General features: G+C 31.0%; 1 protein-coding gene across 2 annotated transcripts; it reads left to right on the top strand.

Annotated features, from left to right (window-relative positions):
* Positions 1-429: 429 nt before the first annotated feature.
* Positions 430-3,309, top strand: LOC110709722 (cyclin-D4-1-like). 2 transcript variants are annotated; one of them, XM_021887949.1, is made up of 6 exons: positions 430-1,236; positions 1,719-1,805; positions 1,908-2,006; positions 2,266-2,467; positions 2,596-2,723; positions 2,890-3,309. In XM_021887949.1, exons 1-6 carry the CDS (start codon positions 871-873, stop codon positions 3,118-3,120), a joined length of 1,113 nt encoding a protein of 370 aa, XP_021743641.1. In that variant the 5' UTR covers positions 430-870; the 3' UTR covers positions 3,121-3,309. The 2 variants fall into 2 exon arrangements, with proteins under 2 accessions (XP_021743641.1, XP_021743642.1); XM_021887950.1 differs by having other exon boundaries at positions 1,911-2,006.
* Positions 3,310-11,948: the final 8,639 nt, after the last annotated feature.

Below are 11,948 nucleotides of genomic sequence, written 5' to 3' on the forward strand. Positions count from 1 at the left end.
TATCAATATCTTATACATTCTCTTATACATCTCTTAATGTGTAGTTACTTTAGTGGTCAAAATGATAGGCTTATAACTGCGAACTAACAATCGTTACAGACTTAATGCCAGACCTTTTAGAAACTGCTAAGTTGAGCAAATTGACCAACAAAAACCAAAGACTTGCATCAACCAATGCTAAGCTCGTGAAAAGTTAAAACGCTTCAAACTAGAGTAATTACATTGACCGGCCAACTCAGACTCAACTGACACGTTTAGTTACAACTCTCAACGAATTAAAAGAAACGGAAGAAGTATGTATATTTTTTTTTTTTTAATACGAAAAATAAAATAAAATGATAGTATACCATCTATGGACAATACACTCTCCACTCATACAAACAAGTAGAGTACGTGTAATCACCCCATATTTTTATGATACAACCAAAATATTTATACACATCTTCCTATTTCTCTCTCTAAAAACTCCTTCTTTCTCTCTCTAAAGTACACAGTACCCTAGAGCCATTTCTCCTCCTACAAAACCCCTCCACTCTTCACACCACAGCAGTCTCTTCTACCCAAAACCCATTTCAGACATCCTTCTTTATTTTCTCTGTAATATAAATTTTGCTGTTTTATTTTTATTTTTTTCTCCAAAAATCTTCCATTTTTTCATTTTTTTTTAATTTTATTGTTCAATCAAAAATCTGTTCTTTTTAATCTATCAAAACTAACCAGAAAAAAAAGTTGGTTAATTTATCTTCAGATATTCAGTAGATGCAGAAAAAATCCATTCTTTGAAGTTTTTTGTGTTTTTTCTAGAGAGAGAAAGAGTTGAGTTTTTTTAGAGAGATAAAGTTGCAAGGAACAGAGCAAGAGTTGAAAAAAATGGCACCAAGTTTTGATCTTTTGTGTGCAGAGGATAACTCAAGCATTTTTGATGAAGTTGATGATAATTATTTTGGGGTTGTTGACGATGATGTTTTTCAGATTTCTTACTTGCATCAACAACATGGGAATCTACGAAACTTTGATAATATTAACATTAATTATTATTATAATAACAATAATCATAACCAAGAACACAACTTTGAAGCTTTATATTCTGGGTTTTTTGTGGCAAATCATGAATGTTTGGCTTCATTGCTTGAAAATGAAAGACAACATTTTCTGGGTCTTGATTATTTGAAGAAATTAAGAAATGGAGATTTGGATTTGAGTGCTAGAAATCTGGTTATTGATTGGATTCAAAAGGTGGGTATTTTCCCTTTTTCTATTTTATTTATTCTATTTTTCCCATTGCTTTATTCTTCTATTTTTATTTTTATTTTAGTTTTCCAACATTTCATTATCAAACCGTTTCATCTTGTTTTCTGATTGGTTATCTTTTTCTTTTTATAAAAATAAAATCGGTGGAGAAATTGGTTTCTTACATCTTTTCTGTTTGATGATTTTTTTTTTGGTGGGGTTTGTAAAAATAATTAGTGGGACTAATAAGAAGGTTGATTAAATTACAACTTTTTAATTAAAATCTTGTTTTTATTTTTTGGTACAACTTTATGCTAAGCATGTTTGGCATTTCTTACCTTCCATTGTAAGTAATGTTCTTTTGCAAATGATGAACCACATTGTCATGTTTTTTGCCATTATTCGATTTATTATATATTGATTATCTTTAATATTGGATTATCCTCATTAATTAAAGTACTAATCACATTATTATGTTGATTGAACAGGTTCAATCCCATTACAATTTTGGGCCACTTTGTGTTTATCTGTCTGTAAACTATTTGGATCGCTTCCTTTCGGCTTATGAATTACCTGTAAGCATCTATTTAATCATCAAAAGTTTAGCTAATTTCTAATCAAATCTAATTAATGTCATTTCAATTGCTAATCAATTTGATGTGTTTTTGGTATTGAAGAAGGGCAAAGCTTGGATGATGCAATTAATTGGGGTTGCTTGTTTATCTCTAGCTGCCAAAGTGGATGAAACTGATGTTCCCCTCATCTTAGATTTACAAGTGAGTCACATACATTTGTTATTAATCTATGACATTACTCCCTCCGCCGATATTAATTGTCACGTTGATAGTGTAATTGGAACTGTTAATGCATCCGGAATTAATAGTCACATTGATATGATCCTAGGCTCCTAGCTATAACACGAATCGATAATGTGACAACTAAATTGGGACAGACGTAGTGTGCGTCGTGATTAGTAAAGGACTTGATTGCGATGACTTTTGGATACTCATATGGATTGGTAATAATAATGTGCAGGTTTGTGATAGCAAGTTTGTATTTGAAGCAAAAACAATCCAAAGAATGGAACTTTTAGTGTTGAGTACTTTGAAGTGGAGAATGCAATCAGTGACGCCATTTTCATTCATAGACTATTTTCTATATAAATTGAGTGGAGATAAAATGCCACCAAAAAGTCTAATTTTTCAAGCCATCCAACTCATCCTAAGCACAATCAAAGGTATAATTAATTCTCCATCCTTGAATTTATATTTTATTTTTATTTTTCAATCTTTAGTTGGTGAAATAGTAAAAATGATGAAGTGGGTTTGGTTTGGTTTATTGATTGGTTTAGAGAATTGAATGCAGGGATTGACTTGATGGAATTCAGACCTTCAGAAATTGCAGCAGCAGTGGCAATTTCTGTAACACAGCAAAACCAAATTGTTGAATGTACTGATAAAGCATTCTCTTTTCTTACTGATCATTTAGAAAAGGTAAAACTACACCTCTAACAAAAGTGGAACACTCGTATACAACATGTTTAGTCACCCCAAGTCACAATTTCATTAGTAACTAAACATGTCGTATACACATTGTATACAAGACCTACTGTGGAAAATGAAATTGACTCGATTTCTCGTGTTTGATCAATGTTTGCAGGAGAGATTAATGAAGTGTGTTGAAATGATGCAAGAAATGAGAATGAACAATAGATCAATTGGTGCAACATCAGTGCCACAAAGTCCAATAGGGGTGCTTGATGCTTCAGCATGCTTAAGCTATAAGAGTGATGATGCATCAACATCTGCTGGATCTTGTGCTAATTCTGCTCATAGTAGCCCTGCTTCTGCTCCACCACCCAAGAGAAGGAAGCTAGACAGGACATCTTAATTACAACTTTTAGATGAAAAAATTGAAAAAAAAAAGTTTTTATATATTTATTTTTTTTCTTTTTTGGGTGTGTTTATGATAATACATTTAGTACAAAGAAAATAGACAAAAAAAAAAAAGAGGGAGGAGAAATTGTTTGGGAAATTTTTAGTATAAGTGAGTTTTAATAAAAATTTTGAACAAATAAAATATAAATAATTTTGGATATGGATTGTTGTTTTCTTACCTTATCAATGGTCCGACCCAAGATTCGTACTTAAATTGAACCCAAAAAAAAGCATGGAAAGATATGGGACAAAAAACAGTTATGGTAAAAGAATAACTTTATGATTAATTAAAATAAATAATTTTTGTAATATGGACAATTATGAATTTATGATATACCAAAAAAAATAAAATAAAAATGTGATGGTAGTATGTCAGTGGGACTGAAATTTCTACCTGCTTTATGCGAGAATAGTGTCAGGCAGGCCTTTGTTTGACTGTGTGTCTGGAGTATGGTTTTATTCATGACTTGTTTTGGGGGGTTTAATTTTATTTTGGATTCAATCAGCCTTTCATTGGTGATAATATACTTTGAGAATGCAAATTATATGAATATAATAAAATACCGAGTACATCATTACATACCAAGTATATACTTGTATTTGTTTAGTACGAACGGATAAGATGAACTATTCTATCACCAATATTTTGTTAGCCTAGTCGTAAGCAGACTAAGCCCTACTCAAAGCGTCTGGCTTGCTAATTTGAACAAAATTGACTTGTGAGAGATTTTAGATCACCGCATCACTAGTTCTTACTGCATAAAAAAAATATATTACTGTTTTGAAATCTCTCGTGGTCAACAGGCTCGAGTTTTATTAAAAAGAATTCAATATAATACAATATGATGATATAACACCTATTATATTACTATTGGCAGAGTAGTTGGCGTTGGAGCGCCTCTTCCTTTATATACCCACCTATAGTTGACCCGATTTTTTTGGGTAATGTATACTTGAGCAGTAGAGCTTGATCGGTTGATCCTTTTAAGATACGGAGTATGTGTTGAGCCCACATGAAATTTGACTAACCATACTCTCTTTAATGTTATTTGTACGAGTACTCTTATGTTACTAATAGTAATGTTACTATTAGTCATCAAACTATCCAAGTCCTACCACACATGACACATGTTAGTGGTGTATGTGGCTCTCCATTAAATATGCGTCTTAGATTCGATTGATGATGATATTCTTCTATTTAACTTATTTTGACTTGTTTCAAATAAGTTTATATTACATATAAAGTAAATTTAGGATAGTAAATTACTGTAATACATATTATAAAAGTTCAGTTAATAAGATTTTGACTACATGTATTGTGATGAATTATTTAGTTTAATATGTTTATGACATATTTAAAAATATATCTAGATAAAGTAATTTAATAAGATTTCTGATTACTTGTATTATGATTGAATGATGGATCATTTAGTTGGATTCAATTAGGGTCTATTATGCGTTGATTAATTTACCATAATAAAAGCAAATATCATATCTATTCCGTATATTGACTAACTTCTACAGCGAGTCGGAACAATTTTGTTTAACGTCAATATCGAATTTTCTTGTTCCTTGTATGATTTAGGTTTGAGCTAGATTATCTAAGTTAACCAATTAAGATTGAATCAACTTTGTCTAAATTAGGATAAATAAGTTGTAGCTTACTAGCTTACCATCTAAACACTTTTTGGATGATAGAATTAATGCCTTGCTTTTGAAAACTTATAACCTACTCTACAACATGCTACTCCCTCCGTGTTTTAACAAGTATTACAATTTAACCAAACACGTATACCGAGACACGACTTTGACCCTTAATTTATCTAATAATATGTTAGTAAAATCATAGGAAATTTTATAATATAAAAGTATACATTACAACGATTCCAACAATGTACTATACAATAACATTTGTTTTTTTTAATATTAGTAAATTAATCAAGTCAAAACCATTATGTAAATAGTGAAAAAAGTTAAATTATAACACTTATTAAAACACAGAGAGAGTATGTCATTTGAACATTTAAATCACGTAAATGTCAATGTGTAGTTATGGTAAAGGTATCCTAGCCCTAGTAATTACCATAACCAAAGAAATGTGTAAGGTGATAGATAACATCTTGTCAATTTTCGTACAATTTCAGTGTGCATTCTTTTTTCTTGTGGAAATTTCCTAAATATTTTTTTTAATTAAACCTATCATACTTTATTAAAATCTACTAAGGAGTGGTCGATAGAAATGGCTTAAGTTATCAAAAGTTATGCATTGGATAAAGAAGGAATTGAGAGAATATAACTTTTTAAGATGCTTTAATTAGTTTCATGTATTTGTTTCTTAAATGTTATCAAAATGATGTGATAATATTTAGTCAATTCATTCTCTAAAATCTAGTTCTATTTTCTTTAATTAAGCAAATTTGATGGAAAGGGAGGAAAAATCACATTGTGACATTGAGGTCAATAGACTTTTCTCTTTTACTAAAAAAAAAAAATAAAAATTTAAGATCGAGTTTGTTCAACTTAAATAATCATCATAGTTCAAAATTAAGTTTTCATTCAACAATAATCAATTATAACCATTAACCAACATTGTTTTTAGTAAAAATTAGTTTTGATCTTTTGATAATTGAAAATCAGTAATTACATAAAAATATCAAATTGGACCAAGAATAGTACGCAAAATTAAGACTTTTCATTAGTAAAAATCAATTCAAAAGTGAAAAACATAAGGAATCTAAAAATTAATTTAAATTAATGATTTAGATCATAGTTACACTAATTTAACCCTTAGATCTATATAATTGATCCAAATGCCTCAGCTTTTTACTGCATATAATTTATTTTAAAATTTCATTATTGATTTCTTTATAAGTGAGAACAAAAGTAGCATTAACAACTAAGCATTTCTTCTAAGAAATGAGTGCAAATTGATGGGGTTGGTACTAACAAAATCAACAGATTCTTGATAGATGTACAATTTCAGATGTATTTTTGAATTGTGAATGCCTAACACGTACATTTTCCTTTCATGTGCGCGCCAGCGGGAAATTAAGGCGCCAGGATTTTAACATAAAGTTTGGCTAATATGAAATATCTACATACTTTTTATTTGTTTCTTAAAATTATGTTTTTTAAAAAATTTGCTTATCCGTGAGTTTTGTATGCATCTGGTCATATCATATGATCGCTTGTAAAAATAACAAAGCAACCCTATAATATTGACGGAATAATCCTTATAATACTGATCGAGTAACCCTTGTAACACTGACAAAATAACCCCTGTAATACTACGAAATACTCGTACCTATCATGATAAAAATATGACCAGCCACATATAAGAATTTGTGAGATAATATACGATACTCTAAAATTTTTTTTAACAAAATAATAATAAAATAAAATAATTAAAATAAAAAAGGACAATTATCTTAGAAAGGCAGAGGAGTAAAGGACCATAAGTTTAAATACATGTCAGTATAACCTGTTATAATGTGGGCACAATCAAACCACTACACATTTATGTCTCTCACTCAACATGTCAATTTTATACTTTTTTTCTCTAAATTATCTCTCTTGTCTTAATTCGTTTTCTTTATTGTTTAGGAATTTTTATTTTTATTATTTGAATATTGTATAGGAGTATTTTTATACTAGTCTAATAGTCTTTGATCTCATATGTAAAAAAAAACAAACAAAAACGGCTACATATTTTTTTTCTTATAAACGGATTCCATCACTATGATTTTATCTTCTATATCAAAATAAAATCTTGAATATATATACATCATTCGAATCTTTTTTTTTTTTGGTACGTGCAATTGTGATTGTGATTAGTTGGTACGTGCATTTGTGATTGTGATTAGAAATTAATCATTTTCAAGAATTTTCCTTTAGTAAGTAAGGGGAAAAAATTTATATTATAAATTTAACATGAAAAGATATAGAAACCCTAATATGACTCGGACAATAGAAGGTATTTTTTTTTTTTTTTAATTACACCTAGTTAATACATAATTTTGCTATATGTAGTGGTAAGAAAAGGGGAAAGGATAAAAGATGTCATCAATTCAAGAACCATAAATTTCAACAACAAAGTTAGAAGAAAATTCTTTTTAGGGTAATCATCATAATTGTATCATCATGATAAACATTGATAGCTAACTATTGAATTTCTATAGCCATACAATAATATAATAATATTAAAAATCTAAAAGATAACAAAAAAAATCTAAAAAGATAATGGAAACAAATTTTTTAATTTTATTTTATTTGATTTAGCATAGGTCTAATATTAATTTTAAGAAAATGTCATAGTTTCTAGTTCCTATTTTAGTTTGTCCTTGTTTTGTCTTCTTTCTTTGATGAATGCAAATCCACCTAATTATCTACCTTTGTCTCAACATACTAAAACAAAATTCCTACTCATTAATCACACTTTTTAATGTTTTTGAAAGGTCAACTTTGACACCTTTGGCGATACGAAGGGAGAGAGCACATGTTTTGCTTTTACATTCCTTTTGTGTTACAAAAAATTTTATACAAGTAAAATTTAATTATTTTAATATCTTAAGTAAAACTCTTATGTATGTGATTATACAATATTTCAAAATTTAAGCCTATATTATGAGTATATACTTCATAATAAAATTGTGCCAAGCCTTAGCATTAGTTTACATATTTTTAATTATTATTGAAAAAAGATAAAGAAATAGACTATTGAGGGGGTATTCACCTCTACATTAATGAGTAAAGCAAAATGTGTTCTTTTATCATAGCACAATACTTTGATTAGAGTGCAATTTTGTTGGTTCGAATAATTTAGGACATGCCGAAAGCAATTTAATTTTTTTAAAGTCAATTTTATTAGTTACATTGTCATATATGGAGCATATGAATATGATTAATGCAACCCTAATCATCTTTAAGTATCATTTTGCGCTCAAGTAAAGGTTAATCGTTTCATGCATAATAAGGTTTGACTTAATGCAAATGGTCTTATAATGTCTATGTATGTGTCCTTATTGTGGCAGGGATCGGAGTGCAATGAGATTGATCAAATTGTCATAATCAAAAACAGTTTGTAACTCCAACCAATAATAATTATATTGATACTTCAAGAGATATAATCTTCTATGTATTAATTCAATGATTATTCGGATTTATTACAACATCGATCTAACAAAATAAGGTTTTAATCCAAGGATCGTTATAGTTATTTCAATAAATAAGTACAAAGTTCTTTGTAAATGTAATTGTCATTAGTTACTATAATTGCAAGTCAATTCAATATTTATTTTTTTTAATATCCACTCTATGTTGAATTTGATTCATCCATTTTTTTTTTCGGTTTTTTCACCATATACCACTGAGTTTTAACTTAATTCACCATATATCACCAAATACTTTATAATTCACCATATACCACTGAGTTTAACATAAATGTCACAACATGCCATTTTCTGTTAGTTATTAACGTTAAGTGTGACATGTGGCAGCATTTGAGTGGTTCTTATTTAAATTAATTAATTAATTAAAAAAATATTTAAAAAAACAAAAAAAAAAAAAAAAATCCCACCACCCCAAGCCCAACCAGTCAGCCATCCTCCCCCCCCCACACCGCCCCCAGTTTTCCTTCCACCCTGCTATCGGCGCCCAAACTCCCCTTCCCTTGCACCGGCTGTAACACCCTAGAAATTTCTTTCCTTTAAAATACCTTTCTCGCTTTTTTTAAAATATGAATTAGGAAATTTTAAAACATTACCGCCATCGTGAAAACGGCTAAGGCAAATATCAAAGGCTCACAGCGGAAGACTCACTTCAAAAATCATTCAAAACAAGTTAACTTAAAATGTCAAACTAAACGAAAGTAAAGTCAAACTACAACTTGGAACCATTGTGGCCCTTATCAACCCAAAAATGAATTTTAAAAAACTTTGTGTTAGTCTCACAAGCAAAACATATGATAATCAAAATAATAAACCACATCATATTCTTATAGAAACTAAGCATGATTCGCTCTTCACTCATGCCCACCATGAATATGCTTCATCACCTGAAAAGCTTCTCTTTAATTTGTCCCCAATACTCGCCATTAGAAATGGGTCGTCGTAGGGCCAAAATAAAGACAAGGCCAAACAAACATACAAACACACAATCAGCAAAGCTGAGTACATAAGCGTAAACAGTACACACTAACATGCTTTCATCCTATCAACACACAACTTATCTTGTTGCACCTGTTTACAAGTATACAACACAACCAAGCAATAAATAGCTAAATAAATTGCTTATTTAATTTGATTACGCATCGAACGAGTTTCCCATCAAATCCCTGCCCCAAATAAATTGAGGTAAACTACACCGGGAGCTAATAACCGGGTAGGCAAATGCCACATGAAAGTGACTGGACGTCCTGCGCATAAAATAAATAAAGGAAAATACAGCTTCCTGTATTCCCAGTAGAAGTTATGGTCAAATATAAAGTCTCATAACTCCCCCCAAATGTTCATACTCGAGGTATATACGTTCCAAGAGTATTGATGCGTAAACTCTTTCACTTTACGTTCCAAGAGTATTTTTAGACTTAGTGATGACTCTCAATCCATAATACAATCAATCATAATAAATCATTCAAGCAATCAAACACACCAATTTAATTCTTGAATAATTAGTGACCACATTAATTTAATGTTGAACCCTTTTTAAACTACCTCGGCGTTAAATAACACCTTAAGCGCATAAAGCACCGCAAATCCTATCCCTTGGTGTTTAGAACACCTTGAGTGTACTTAGGCACCGTAATACATTTTATTCCTGTATACTAAGACACTAATAGCTCAATTCTCATGCTTAAAACATCAATAAAAGTTATATGAACCAAAATAAAATTCCCTTTTTATATTCCAAACCAAATCAAACATTTAGTTTAATTAAACACGCTCTCAATCATGCCAATAATAAAAGTGTGGTTCATATTCAACATGCCAACATAATTAATTCCAATCATTAGTTCACCACAAAATTCATACTTCACAAATCAATCACAACATCAATCCAATCAACAATTCCAACCTATACCTATCATGATACTACCTTGGAATTAATTAAACAAAGCCTAGCATGCTTCTATACACTTAAATAATTACCGAGTACGCGAACGTACCTCGAATATGATCTCAAAATCGCCACGACTACACGAAATCACTCACTTGGAAATCTCCTACAACCCAAAATTACAAAGAGACATTAATACCTATTCAATATAAATTTCCAGCAATATATACGCTCTTTAAATCACTTATAAACCCTTTAAAACAAGCTAAAAGTTAATTTAAAACCCCTACTTTTATTCCCAATTAATGGGTAATTAAAAATCCTTTCAAGAAACATAATTCTAATCTTTATATAAAAATTCGAGCTTTATTAAAAATATGTAAAATTGCTGTAATTATGTTTAAAAACACTTATTTCAATAATTCCAACCTACTACAATCAATTTCCATCAATATACATTAGTTTAGAAACCCATGATTTTCAATTTGGGGCTTTTTAATTCAAAAACCAAATCTAAAATTTATATACATATTAATCATAATCAAACATCATAAAAATATCACAAAACCCAAAAATATTAGTTGAATTAAGGCTAGATTAGAAATTAAAACATAAAGAGGTTTTTTTTTTTTTTTTTTTTTTTTTTTTTTTTTTTTTTAACCACACGCATTTAGGAGAGGGAGGACGGCTGCTGCCGACAAGTGCTGGTGGTGGCCGGCCGGTGGTGGTGGTGCCAACAGGCCAACCATGCGGTGTGTGTGTGGGTGTCGTGCAAGGTGAAAGCAAAAAGGGGAGGGGGAAAAATTAAGGGAGAGAAAATAAGAGGAGAGGGAGAGAGAGAGAGTTTACCTTTGGGTATTCTCCACCTTGGACAAGATCTAACTTGCTCATAAGATGGGTATTATACCCCCCCCTAAAACCCTCCTAACCTTAAATTTCCTTTCTACCCTTAATGATCCCTTCTCCTATTCAAATTAGTCATTTGACTTTCTTTAAATACCATTGACTTTAAATTTCCTTTTTTTAAAATAATATGCCCCAAAATTTCTATATAATAAAATAAAATATTTTCAAAGTAATTAAATAAATAAAAATGGACCTTTAATTAAAATAAATCTTTTTAAATTAATAAAATACCATAAATAATTCATTTCAAATTATCTAAATGCTTCATAAAATAATGATTTAAATTAAAATACGTATAAAAATACGGGGTTTTACACCAGCGCCCGCTCCTCACCCTAGCCACGACCCTTGAAGACCACCACCACTCCCGAAAATCCATCCACAACCCCCACCACAACAATTGAAAACCACCCACAACCTCTAAAACCAACCACCACTCCCGAAAATCTACTTAAAACCCTCGAAACCCTTTCAGCCACACCGAAACCTAACCCACGAGAAGAATCGACCAAGTTGGAGGAGTGAAAAGTACAAAAAAATCGGGTTATTTGTTGGAGCTAGGGAGTGAGATTTCGTAGGTTAGGGTTTGGCTGGTGGCACGACAGGGGAAGGGAGAGTGTCGAGGTAAGGATTAAAGGTAGGGGGTGGGTCGGCCGGCGATGAAGGGCCGGTATGGCCGGTCGCCGGGGTGGAAAGGCGCTGTTGGTAGGTGAGAGGGTGGCTGGGAGGTAAATTGGTGGTGGGGTTGTAAAAAGGATCAGGGGGGAAAGGAGAGGGTTGGGGGTAGGGGTTGTCGCCGGTGGGGGAAGGGTGATGGACGCC

Source organism: Chenopodium quinoa, unplaced genomic scaffold (assembly GCF_001683475.1).
Source record: "Chenopodium quinoa cultivar QQ74 unplaced genomic scaffold, ASM168347v1, whole genome shotgun sequence".
In the NCBI taxonomy this organism is placed as follows: Eukaryota; Viridiplantae; Streptophyta; class Magnoliopsida; order Caryophyllales; family Amaranthaceae; genus Chenopodium; species Chenopodium quinoa.

What these genes read in the sequence shown, in the direction of transcription:
- LOC110709722 (XM_021887949.1), top strand. Translation starts at nt 871, where the DNA reads ATGGCACCAAGTTTTGATCTTTTGTGTGCAGAGGATAACTCAAGCATT. An exon ending in TTATTGATTGGATTCAAAAG is followed by an intron (nt 1,237 to 1,718) that starts GTGGGTATTTTC and finishes TTGATTGAACAG; the next exon opens with GTTCAATCCCATTACAATTT. An exon ending in CCCTCATCTTAGATTTACAA is followed by an intron (nt 2,007 to 2,265) that starts GTGAGTCACATA and finishes AATAATGTGCAG; the next exon opens with GTTTGTGATAGCAAGTTTGT.